The following is a 12093-nucleotide window of genomic DNA, read 5'->3' on the forward strand; positions in this document are numbered from 1 at the left end:
ATGTCCCCACGGGCCCAGCACGGTTCCGGCAGCCGGGGAGCGGGCGGCCATCAGCGAGTACCTGGTGAGCCGCGGCCAACACCCACACAGGCGCCCGTCCATTCGGCCTGGGAGGTCGGGCTGCAGACGTACCCATCATGCCTGGCCCGCATCCCCTTCTGCCCCCTCTCCCACCTATGCTGTGAGTTCAAGCCAGGTGTCCCTGCCCCCCTCGGACAGTGCCAAGTTCCTCCCACTTAGGACCTCAGCCTGGCCTCCCAGGCCAGTGTGCAAAATACAGTATGTGAGGGTAGGGGTGTGTGTGTGCTCCCCCGAGTGGACCGAACTCGTGTGACGCGGGGGGTGGAGGCGGGCGCCTGCCAGGGATGTGCGTCCATGCCTACGTGTCCCTGAGGTTGGGGCGGGGGTGGCGCCCGGGCCGGGCGGTGCATGCGGAGGGGCGCACGGAGACCCGGCCCCGCCCGAGGCCGTTCGCACCGCGGCCCCGCCCCCGGCTCCGCCCCGCCGGCTTCGCGGGCTGGAGAGCGAGGGAGCCGCGGGTGAGGGATCGCAGGATGAGCGATCGCGGCCCGGGCAGCCGGCAGCGGACGCGCCCCCCGAGCCCACCGGCCCGCGCCCCACGGCCCCGCGGCCCCGGTCCCGGCCGCGCCGCCCGCGTCCCCCGAGGCCTGCGGGCCATGCCCGGCCGGCCCTAAACGCGGACCGGGGGGCGTCCCCTTGCGCCCGGGCCCCGCGCTGGCGCCCCCCGGGCCGCCGCCCGGCGCGGGGGCCATGGCGTTCACCTTCGCCGCGTTCTGCTACATGCTCACCCTGGTGCTGTGCGCCTCCCTCATCTTCTTTGTCATCTGGCACGTAAGGCCGGGCTGGGGCTGGGGGCGGGGTGGGGGGTGGGGGGCCGGGGGCACACAGAGCGGGAGGGGGCCGAGCAGATGGGCTCGGGGTCCGGGGAAACTTGGAACCTCCTCTCCGCTATCCCCCTTCGGTCAGCTTCTGTTCGCCCCCATGAACACCCCCTCCCGTTGTCGGCTTCCTTCCCGGGGCCCCTTTTCTCCGCCGCCCCCGCCTGTCTGTGGGTATGTCAGTTGGTCTCTGACCCCCTGCCCCTGCCCCATGCTGCCTTGGGGTGTGGGGCAGAATTCTGGGATTCTTGCTCCTTTTTCTCCTCCTACCACCCCCCGCCCCAATCAGTCCCCCCCCTTTGTCTGCCCGGCTGTTTGTCTGTCCGCTCCCCCCCCCCCCCCTTTGTGGGTTTTTCCAGCCGGAGTGATGGAGCCGGTTGCCATAGCAACTGCATCTGTTTACAGGACCCACGGATCGCAGAGCCCATTAACCCTTTCCCTCTCACTCACCTCGCTGACCCAGCAGTGATTGGCTCTAAGCAGACCAGAGACCTAGTCCCCACCACCAGCTCACCTTGGGCTTCCCTGCCCCCTCCTTTCTGGGCTTCCCCTCATCAGGTTTCCTTCCCACTTCCCATTTTCCCTCCTCTTCCTTCCCACTTTCCCCTTTGTCTTGTGTCCCCTTTGGTCTGTTTCTCACTCTGGCCTGGCTTCACACCTGCTCTTTCAGAGTGTCCATTTCTCATCCTTTATCCTAATCGCCTCCCCTTAGAGAGAGTCCCTCTCCCTCATTCTCTCTGGGGTCCTCTCCTCAGTGCCCCCCTCTGCCTGGCTCCCTTCCTTTCACCAAGAACTATTATCACTCAGCCTCCAGCTCATTGTTTGGGGCCCTTGCCCCCCCCCCTTGACTGCCCTCCCTCCACCTCTGTCCCCTGAGGTTTTGGCCCCCATCCTGATCCCCTCAATGGAGACTGCCCATCTTGGTCGGCCCTGGTCTGTCCATTTCGGCATCCTCTGCTCCAGGACACACCTTCCTGATCTTCATCCCTTCTAGGGGGGTTCCTGTACCTTTCTCCAGTCTCTCTCCCTGTAACCCATTCTTTCCTTCCTCTCGCTTCCTCATTACCTCACCTGCTTATTTCCTGGTCTCCCCACTTGCTCTCTTTTCCTGGGACCTGGTGCCTGCCCCATGATCCTCCCTGGCTCTTGACCAATCTCTCCCTTCACCATCCCCCTAGGCCCACTGCTGCCTGTCTCCTCGACATCAGGGTTCCATGGACTCTCACTGCACCCCTCCTGTGTAAGGAGTGAACCCCTACAGGCACCTTCCAACACATCCCCCCCTCCCATCTCCAGCGCTCTCCCTGGTTTTGCCTCTCCCTCTCTCTCTCTCTGTGGGTCTCTTAATTGCTTTTTCTTTTCTCCCCCTTTGCCTTTTTCTCTTTCTCTGCCTCCATACCCACCCCCCAATCCGTCTTGATCTCTCTGAGCCTCCTATCTCATCCCAGGGTAGTGGACAGTCCTGTGGGCTGGGGGCAAGAGAGCTGGGGTCCTAAAGATCAGAAGAAATTGAGGGTCACAGGCTGGGAACACAGACCTGACCAGTTCCTGGGAGAAAGTTTCCTGGAAATCAAGAAGCCCCTTTCCAGGCCTCTCCCCACCCAGAGACCTCCCACAGCCCCTCTGGGGGTCCCCTGTCCTTAGTGGCTACTCAGAGCAGTCCTCAATCCAACATACCAGTGTCGATGCTTCCTAAGAACCGGGCTCTGGGCAGCTGTGGGAGAGTCAAGGATGAATAAGACTCAGGCTTTGCCCTTGTGAGGCTCCTAGGTTGGGGGAAAGGGCCCAACAAAATATTTATTGAGCACCTATTATGTGTCAAGCATGGTGTTCACTCAGCTATTTAGTTCGGTGATCTTAGCAAGTCACTCATGCTGAGTCTGTTTCCTTGTGGATAAAGTGAGTTTGTTGTATATACATCAGAGTGCCCAGAGCACCGCCTACTAAGGGGGGTGGGATGGGCATAGGAGGTGTGGTCCTCAATCCAAATTGGTAAGAACCAGAATCTTCCAGGGCAGGACCCTAGATCCCACCCCAGACCCTGAGCCCAGTCCCTACTGGTCGCCAGGCAACCCTTGTGGTGAGTGACGCGTGTCAGCTGTCATCGTGGGGAATTGTTTGTTCCAGGGGGCTGAGTCAGCGCCAGGCAGCCTGGGGGGTGGGAGGCACCACACCCGCTGCCTGCTGGTGGTGCCAGCTCTGGGGCAGACAGACGGCACCCTTCCACTCCCTGCTGGACCCTGTTGCTGTGCCTAGCAGGCAGGTGGCTGCCCAGAGTCCATGGGGGTGGGGGTGCTGCTCCAGATGGCCCCGGCTCCCTCCAGGAAGCCCATGTTCTCTCCCTCCAAGCCGTCTGGGGTCTGAGATGCTTGGGGGTGGTGGGCCCTGTGCCTTCCCCTCCAGCTGGTGCTGAGGGGAGGGGACCTCAGAAGGCTATTCTTCCAGACCTCCTATCATGCCAGCTCCCACTGCCCCCCACCCAGGTCTGTCTTATCATCCTTTCAAACACCTGTACCTCCCAAGAGTTCTCCATCCCAATGAGGACACTGCCATCTACCAGATGCCCCAACACCCAAAGGCAACTTGGGCCCCTGTGCCTCCACTCTTCTTCAAGCCCACTGGAGTCTGGTTTCTAAATAGCTCTGGAATCCCTCCACACCTCTCCATTCTCACTGCTGCTGTCCTCACGCTGATCACACCGATCGACGGAGCACCCCCCCCTTCCCCCATTTCCTCACTGGTCTGTCCTGCCTATGATAAAGTGGTTAAGAATTTTAACGCTGGAGTCTAACTGGGTTAGAATCCTGGCTTACCACTGACTCACTGTGTGGCCTTGGACAAGTGACTTAGACTGTCTCAGTTTCCTTATCTGCAAGACGGGTATGATAATACCAGTCCCTACGTCATCAGGTTGTTGCAAGCATTAAATGATTTAGTAAACATAAAGCCTGCTGGCATAGGGTAAACATCATACATGTCTTGGCTGGGACTGTTAGCCAATGTGTACTTCCTTCTCCATCCATCCTAAAGCATTAGCCTGACTGTCCCACTCTGCTGCTTTATACCCCTCAATGGCTCCCCATTACTTTTGGGTTAAAGTCCAAACATCTGGTCCGGGTTCACAGCATCTCCAGCCCATCTTTCACGTTCCCTTCTTCCTTCCCACTCACCTTATACTTTCACTCTGACCCCATGGAACCCTCAGCTTCCTGAATGTTCCTTGTTCTTTCAACCTTCTGCCTTTGTACCTACTGTTCCTGCTGCTTGGACTGCCCTTACCCCATTTGTTCACCAAACACCCACTCAGAGTCCAGCCTGAACTCTGCCCCCCCCCCCACACCTCCAATGCTAGACCAGGCACCCCAATAGCCCTGATCACCCTGGAATATACTTCACAGCTCTCCCAAGCAAGGGAGCCCACCCAGGCGAGACCCCAGTGGTCAGCAAAAGGCAGAAAAAAGACACCATCTCTTGGGATGTTTTGGATGGAAGCGTCGTGAACATGGCTTGACTTGGACATTAGCACACTAGGATTCCATTCCACACTATTGTGTGACCTTGGGCCAGGCCCCGCCCCTCCCTCAACCTCAGTTTCTCCACCTTTGCAGCAAGCTCCATCTGGCCCAGAACCCATGTATGAATTCCTATCTCACAGAAGGATGGGTGGGGGGCCATTAGCTGCTGCCCCAACCCTGACGGGCACACGCCCCTCCCCCAGATCATAGCCTTTGACGAGCTGCGGACCGACTTCAAGAACCCCATCGACCAGGGGAACCCAGCGCGGGCAGTAAGTGATACATGTGCTGTGCCGAGGTGTGTCCGTCCGTCTGTCCTTCCATCTGTCGCAGGCGAAAGGGGGTGGGGGACGGGAAGAAGGGGGGTGTGTAGTGGGACTGGCGACGGTGCCCCTTCCTGTCTGTCCCCGCCCCCAGCAAACACCTGGCGCGGGCTCAGGGCTCGGGTTCCTCCTGGCGGGGCGGCCGTTGCCAGGCTCTGGGCCGTTGCCGTGGAGACGCGGGTGAAGGTCCTTCCATGGTGACGGTTGCCATGGGGACGGCGCGGCTGCTTCCCTGCCGCAGAGTCTGCTCTGGCGCCCCCTGGCGGCCACGCGCAGGTCCGCGGGGGACGTAGGGAGGGCGGCGGGGGCGCCCCCAATGCCCGCTCCTCCGCCTCCCCCATGGCGACCTTTTCCTCCCCCTACAGCGCGAGCGTTTAAAAAACATCGAACGCATCTGCTGCCTCCTGAGGAAGGTCAGTGTCAGGGCCAGTAGCAGGAGGCTTCTAGCCCAGCTCAGCCCTCCTGTGTGTGACCCGGAGCGGGGCCTTGCCCCTCTGGGACCTCCTTCATCTGGTCTACCACCGGGGGAGGGAGTGGGAGGCTAGCGGCCCCTTTAGTCCTCAGAGGTCACGGTGGGGGGCACCTCCCAAATCCCAGCTCCCCTCTGTGCCCTTGAAGCTGGGATCTGTCCTGGCACCAGGCAGCTGACCTCTCACCCTCCCTTCCCCAGCTGGTGGTCCCAGAATACTCCATCCACGGCCTCTTCTGTCTGATGTTTCTGTGTGCAGCAGAGTGGGTGACCCTGGGCCTCAACATCCCCCTCCTCTTCTACCACCTCTGGAGGTGAGGGCCTCAGCATCCCCCTCTTCTACCACCTCTGGAAGCTGCCTTGGGGGGAGTGAGACGGAAGAGCAGGGGCGAGATGGGGGTGGGAGCTTTGACGTGGGCACTCAGGCCCCCCCCTCACCCCAGGTACTTCCATCGCCCGGCGGATGGCTCTGAGGTCATGTATGATGCGGTCTCCATCATGAATGCTGACATCCTCAACTACTGCCAGAAGGAGTCCTGGTGCAAACTCGCCTTCTACCTGCTCTCCTTCTTCTATTACCTGTACAGGTGAGGCTCTGCCCATGGCAGTCAGAAGTCAGGGGAGGGATATTCCAGGTACCATGCCTCCAATTCCAGGAAGGGTCGGGCCCCAAGTTCCTGCCTTTTCCCCCTAAGGACCGAGGGCAACCCAGGGTATGACAGGGTGGGTGACCAGTAGCTGGGCCTACTCAGGACTCGGCTCACTGCCTTATCTTCCCACAGTATGGTTTATACGTTGGTGAGTTTCTAAGGGGGAAGCCGGCCAGGGAGCAAGCCCAGAATGGACCGGACGCCTGTGCACCCCCAGCCCTGCCCCTCGGCCGCAGAGGCCTCAGCCCTGGGGAGGGAGGGGGCACTGGTGCCCCCAGCCTCCTCTCCACCCCTCCACACTGCTGCTGCGGGGACCTCCCGCCTTCAGAGCCCCCTCCCCTTGGACCAGGGCTGGGCAGAGCTCTAAATAGGGGCAGGGGCTCCTCGGCCAGCCTGTAGGCATGGCAGTCAGTCTTGGAAGGGGCGGAACCTCCGGCCTTGTCCACTTGGTGGGGGGGGGGGAACATGGACCCTGCCAAGGGGCAGGGCGTGACCCTGGAAGTTCTGGGCCGCCCCCCCTTCACCCCCACCCCGAGGCTCCCCCTGCAGGTGGGGGGGTACCCGCACCGGGAATGAGCAGGCTCAGCAGGGGGGCAGCCCCACCCCTAGTCTGCCCTCTCCCCTCCCCCAGGCTCTCTCTCCAGACCTCCCCCTCTCCCCCATTCCCCCTTGCCCCAATCCCAGCCTGTCCTGTCTCTTGGACCTATTTTCTATGTTGCCTGGAGGAGTCCGGCACCCCCTCCCCGGCCATTTGTGACAAAATATGAATAAACTACTGCAAATACGTGGGCCCCAGTTCTGCTCCTGAAAGGCTTGAAGAGGACATGGGGGCAAAGGGACTCTATAGGGGGCAGCCCTCAGCTAAATCCCCAGTACAGCTAGGCTCAAACCACTGGCCCACGGAACCCTCTAGGGAAACCCCTCAGATGGATCAGAGGCCTCTGAGGTCTCCTCGGCAGCTGCTCCCCTCTATCCTCGCTTTCCTGGCCACAACGAAACAGCTGTTTATTCCTGCTGAAACCCCTCCCTCTGCCTTTCAAAGCAGTATCAAGGCCACCAACTCCAGGAAGCCCTCCCCTGGGTCCCCTGAGCCTGGTAAACCCTGGGCAATGGAGAGACCCCCACCCCACGCCCCAGGAACAAGGGTCAAATACAATCAAGGAAATCAAATCTTCAATGTATGGCAAAATCAGTGCCAGTGGGGGCCAGGGGTCACCGGACCAGGTGGAAGGTCAGCCAGTATATGATGAGGGGCTGGAAGGCTGCGGCTCCCAGGGTCAGGTAGAGCTGGAGACGCTGCCGGGGAGCTGGGCCCCCCATGTTGTCAGGGCCCAGGGCTGCTGTTCGCAAAGAGCGCACCTGGAAGAAAGGACAGAGCTGAAGCTGGGCCGGGAGGGAGAGGCTCGTCCCCAGCTCCAACCGCAGGGGGAGAGGCGCAAGGGGCAGCCCCAGACTCACAATGAAGTACATGAGCGAAGACGAAGTCCAGGCCAGCGCCACGTAGTAGCCATCACTGCCGAAGAGCAGCCCCGTGAGCACGCTGAGGATCATCCTGCAGGGGATGTGGTGCAGGTGGGGGTGAGGGGGAGCGCAGAAAGAGAAGGCTGGCGATCTCCCAAGGGTCCGGGCCTCAAACCGGCCCCACCACCCAGCCTAGGCCCCACCCACCACCACTGGGGCCCTTTATGTCCAATCTGTCTCCACAGGGTCCTAGACTCAAAATGAATCTGGAAGACCTAGGACTCAGTCCTAGGTCGTGGATCTGAGACCCCCTTTACTAACCCAGCACAAGGCCCTTCTCCCCTGTGTTCCCAGGATGACTCTCCACACATTCCTGACCTGAACAACAGTACACGGTTCCTGAGGAGAATGCTAAGAACAGCTGGGTCCTCTAACAGAGAAGAGCTAGGGCCCTGAGAAGGGCAGAGGGGTGCCCAGGGTCATAATTCAAGACTACAGCTACACCGGCTAGGAACCCATGGCGGCAGGCCCCTCTCCCAGGCCTGCCTCTGGCCTGGCCCATCGGTACTCACCCCACATATTTGTAGCCGCTGTAGGCTAGCAGGTGGAAGATGCTCAGGTCACTGCGCACGGTGGCCAGATAGGCGCCCAGGAGCAGGGCTAGCACCTCCATCACGACCCACGCCAGCGCCGTGCTTGCACACAGGCCCAGCACCTCTGGGGAGAACCTACGGCCACAGGGGGGAGGGGGAGCATTCAGAAACCAGCCATCCTGTGGCAGGTGTGAGACTGAGGACATGGCCTGGGCTTGGGACCTGCCACAGGTCCCCTAGGGAGGTGAGGAGAGCAGTCAGGAGGGGGAGCTGGCGGGAATGGGGGAGGGCGTCGCTACTAACCTTTTCTGAATGCCCAGTGCCATCCCAGCCAACAACACGTAGGTGATGAAGGCCATTGCTGCCAAGAACCAGAAAGATGCCATCAGCCTGGTTTCCTCAGTCAGAGCCCCCGGCTAGGTATTGGAGGCCATTTACACTCCCTACCTTCTCCCCATACTTCCTTCCCTGCATATCCCCACATGCCAACCTCCACAGTCAGCTCCTAATACCCTGCTTGGGATGCCTGTCCCTGCTCAGCCCTCTCTCCCCGTGAAATGCTACCAGACCCCCGGGACCACCAAGCCACCTCCTTCCCTGTCCCTGTGCTAGGACACTCACCAAAGTTTCCTGCTGTGGCTCACAACTTATCAGGGGCCAAGGCTATTGCTAATCCTAGACCAACAGGCAGGGGCCAAACTGATCTCCCACAACACTACAGGACTAAAATACAGGCTTCAAGACAACCCAGGCTCCCCCCAAAGTCCGGCCCATGGGGATGACGTCACCTCAGCCAGTAATTTTCAGTCTGGCCACGGGCGCTGGCTTGGGCGCTGGCCATCCCACCAGCGGAGAGGGCTCCTGGTTTACCTCTGCTGTTTACACAAAAGCTCAGAGCCGGGGGAGCTGGGCTTTCACACCAACTGTAACTCCTCGGCCCTGTTCTCTGCCCCCTTGAAGCACCAGAACTAATGTGCCCACCAGAGAGCACGGGGTCTGGTCAGGAAACCAGCTCTACCACCTATATATAAGCTACGTGGCTTCAAAGACAGTCGTCTCTCTGAGCCTTGGCTTCGACACCTAAAATGGGGATGGCAGTTCCTGCTTTACAAGGTGGCTTTGAGAGAAAATGGAATGAAGGATAGAACCGGTGACCCTCCCGGAGCAAGTGGGCTGACTGGCTGCCCTGGCAACCCGTCTGAGGGCCGCCCGGGCACACTCGCCCCTCCTCCAGGGTGTCCACCGTGGGCTTCGCCTTGTGCAGGCCCCAGGACACAGAGGAGTGAGATGCACTCCAAGGAGGGCAGCCGACCCCATGCCATGTGGATGGGCAGTTACGGGAACCCAGAAGGGAGCGACCACTTCCTCAGAGGAGGGAATGTTGGCGCAGGACTTGGGGGACGAGTAATCGCTCTGGCAGTAACTATTATTTACAGCGTGCTTCCTGCTGGGCGCACATCACCTCACTGAATCTCCACAGCGATCCTTTATGGTAGAGACTGTTGTCATTCCTGGTTTACACAAGAGTAAAAGTAGCCAGCCTGAGGTCCCATTACCGGAAGTTGCAGGACCAGGTCTAAACCCTGGGCTCCAGGGGAGGGACATGGTCCCAGTTAAGAGGCAAGAAGATCTCAAAGGGAGTACCCTGAGGGCCCACCCAGGAAGCTCCTTACCGGTCCCCCTGCTCCGTCTACTGGGTGTCTAGCAACCACCACACACAAAAGCACCAAGAGCAGATGCTCAATCAATGCACGAGGCTCTCTCCTCGTTGGTGCCTCCAGGCACAAGTCCCCCCCGCCCCGCAGCCCAGGTCAAAGACTCACTGGGGATATAGAGGTCAGGGGCGTTGAGATCTTGCCGCGGCGGCACAGGCACATCGCGGCTGGGCTGCACCTCCCAGTTCTGGCGGTAGCAGCAGCCAGGTCAGGAGAAAAAGATACAATGAGAAGAAAGAAGGGGGTTGAGGTCTGGGGGCCAAACTCTGGGACGGGACGAGGGAGGCACAGGGCCCCGCCAGCTCACCTGGTGTGTGTAGGGGAAGACCAGCAGCCCCAGCTTCTTGGCCACATAGGCTGTGTCCACAGCAAAAAAATACTTGAGTTTGTTCATAGACACAAAACGGTGCAGCTGGGAGAGGAGAGAGGAGGCTGTGGACAAACTGCACACCAAACCTCAGGGTGCTCCTCTGTGTGCTCCTTCCCTGAGGGCTGCTGTGAGAATTAGGTGGGATCCCGTGATGCCCCATCCCTGGCCAGAAATCTTGCCACCCTTGCCCTGGGGGTGGGCCACACCTCCTTGTGCACCATGTCCTTCCCGTGGGATGCGATGGAGCTGCCATAGGCCATAGCCACGTTGGCCACTGGGTCCCCAAGCAAGTGGTTGACACTGAAGGCCACGTCGGCTCCTGGGGCTGGGTATCCCCCTGGCTGGCTGGAGTAAGCACCACTTGTGTCATCGAAGAGGGGAGGGGGATCTGGAGCTGCCCGGGCCCTGTGCTTGGAGCCTGTGGGTTTGTAGGTACTAGAGTAGGTGACAGGAATATCAAACATGAGCCCAAACCACCACCCCTTTCCCCAGGTTGGGCAGCCCTGTATGGGTCCTGGGGCCACCAATCAGTTAGTGAAACCCGGGCTGGATAGCGGTAGGTAACCCAGAAAGAACTTTGATGAGGGATCCTTTTCCAGAGGTGCTAAATGTCGGCAAAGAAAGAGCTGAGGCAGCGCCTGGAAGTGGCTGCCCACCTGGGGGTTTCTGGGGGCCTTGTCGAGGGAAGTGATCTCTGAACTGAGCCTCGGAAGAGTGAGTAGAAGTTTCCTAGGTGAAGATAACTAACTGGGAGGGCATCCCGCATGAACGAGGATGGGAAAGGCGACAGCTGGGTACCCAAAGGCCCTGGGCTGTGGTGAGGGCCCCTACCAGGGTTATGACAGGTGAAGGAAGTTCTGAAGGCAGACCCCGTTCGTGCCCGGGTCTGGCACGGGAATCCCAGCTATGCTGTCACCGCCCGATCTCAGGGTTGGGCCGAGAGGGCGAAGTCCGGGACGCGTTGTGGAGTCACGCAGGGCAGAAACCCGAAAGACACCCGCCGCCCTGGGGAGCGGTCACGGCTGCCCCTCTCCCTCAGGGTGAGCGGGCAGCGCCGCCGACCCTCCTCCGGCCGGTCGGGCCGCGCGTCCCGCCCGCCCCTCGCCCCACGCACCGTGGGCTCCGTAGCCCGAGTGATAAGCCATGGCCGCGATGCTGGCGCTCCCCAAGGGCCCGCTGCGCCGCCTCGTGGGTACGAATACTAATAAGGCAGCTGCTCCGCTTCTTGGGCACCGACCCGGGTTAGGGAGCAGCCCGACACGTCCGCGAGCTCTTCGACCACAGCCGCCATGTCCTCAGCGTTATCCTCCGTCGCCTGCCATTGGCTTGTCGGCGGCGCTAGCTCACCCCTCCTCTCTCCCAATTGGTTGCTGGCGCGGCCTCGCCGAATTAGATTCGGCAGTAGTCAACTTCCGGGAGGGGGGAATAGGCGGAGCAATCCGAGGCGCTCTCGGATTGGATGCTGGGTTTGTTAGTTCGGGGCCAGAGCAGCCAATAGATGGGTTAAGGTAGGAGGAGGTTGAGAATTATTTCCGCGCCTGCGCAGTGGGGCACTTGACGCTCGTCGTGCCACGACTACACCAGGTGGAGACCTGGGACCTGGCGGAGGAGGGAGTACGGGAACGGAGTTTCACTCGGGGGACGTACCCCAGGAGGGAATGGGTCCGTGGGCTCTACCAAGTCCCGCCCCTTGGGTCTCCTGCTCCTCCCTCTCAATGCTAGCTTTCCTCTCCCGTCCTCCATACTAACCCACCTCGCCAGTCCTGGCACGGAGCCCGGGCAGCCGCCGAGGTGTTCGGAGGAGGCCGGGCGGGGCAGTGACAGCGCGGCCCAGCGAGCCCCGGAAGCTGACTCCTCCTCCCGCCTCCCACCCTTCCTTCCGGCGCGGGTGCTGTCCGTTGTCCGGTGCTGAAATGCCCTACAGCCACCTCCGCTATCCTGCAGAACGAGGGGGCCTGCTGCTGGGAGGAGGCTCTGGCCTCTTGAGACAGACAGAAAGACACACACACACACTCTTGAGACAGACCGAAAGACACACACACACACACACACTCTCTCTCTCTCTCTCTCTCTCTCTCGACAGACCGAAAGACACACA

General features: G+C 60.6%; 2 protein-coding genes across 2 annotated transcripts; one reads left to right on the top strand and one right to left on the bottom strand.

Annotated features, from left to right (window-relative positions):
• Positions 1–524: 524 nt before the first annotated feature.
• Positions 525–6919, top strand: CNIH2 (cornichon family AMPA receptor auxiliary protein 2). Its single transcript, XM_032414869.1, has 6 exons — positions 525–852; positions 4618–4686; positions 5103–5150; positions 5408–5520; positions 5650–5793; positions 5989–6919. Exons 1-6 carry the CDS (start codon positions 772–774, stop codon positions 6014–6016), a joined length of 483 nt encoding a protein of 160 aa, XP_032270760.1. The 5' UTR covers positions 525–771; the 3' UTR covers positions 6017–6919.
• An 88-nt stretch (positions 6920–7007) lies between these two features.
• Positions 7008–11831, bottom strand: YIF1A (Yip1 interacting factor homolog A, membrane trafficking protein). The gene is made up of 9 exons (XM_032414868.1): positions 11749–11831; positions 11110–11594; positions 10202–10413; positions 9933–10037; positions 9734–9812; positions 8214–8271; positions 7890–8045; positions 7315–7408; positions 7008–7215 (listed from the first exon to the last, which is right to left on the bottom strand). The coding sequence occupies exons 2-9, from the start codon at positions 11138–11140 to the stop codon at positions 7069–7071; spliced, it is 882 nt and encodes a 293-aa protein (XP_032270759.1). The 5' UTR covers positions 11141–11594; positions 11749–11831; the 3' UTR covers positions 7008–7068.
• Between the last annotated feature and the right edge of the window lie 262 nt (positions 11832–12093).

The sequence above is a fragment of the Phoca vitulina genome, unplaced genomic scaffold (genome assembly GCF_004348235.1).
Source record: "Phoca vitulina isolate PV1807 unplaced genomic scaffold, GSC_HSeal_1.0 scaffold16, whole genome shotgun sequence".
NCBI classification, from domain to species: Eukaryota; Metazoa; Chordata; class Mammalia; order Carnivora; family Phocidae; genus Phoca; species Phoca vitulina.

What these genes read in the sequence shown, in the direction of transcription:
- YIF1A (XM_032414868.1), bottom strand. Translation starts at nt 11,140, where the DNA reads ATGGCTTATCACTCGGGCTACGGAGCCCACG. An exon ending in CTCGGGCTACGGAGCCCACG is followed by an intron (nt 10,414 to 11,109) that starts GTGCGTGGGGCG and finishes ACAAACCCACAG; the next exon opens with GCTCCAAGCACAGGGCCCGG. An exon ending in AGCGGCTACAAATATGTGGG is followed by an intron (nt 7,409 to 7,889) that starts GTGAGTACCGAT and finishes CATCCCCTGCAG; the next exon opens with GATGATCCTCAGCGTGCTCA.
- CNIH2 (XM_032414869.1), top strand. Translation starts at nt 772, where the DNA reads ATGGCGTTCACCTTCGCCGCGTTCTGCTACATGCTCACCCTGGTGCTG. An exon ending in CTCTTCTACCACCTCTGGAG is followed by an intron (nt 5,521 to 5,649) that starts GTGAGGGCCTCA and finishes CCCTCACCCCAG; the next exon opens with GTACTTCCATCGCCCGGCGG. An exon ending in TTCTTCTATTACCTGTACAG is followed by an intron (nt 5,794 to 5,988) that starts GTGAGGCTCTGC and finishes ATCTTCCCACAG; the next exon opens with TATGGTTTATACGTTGGTGA.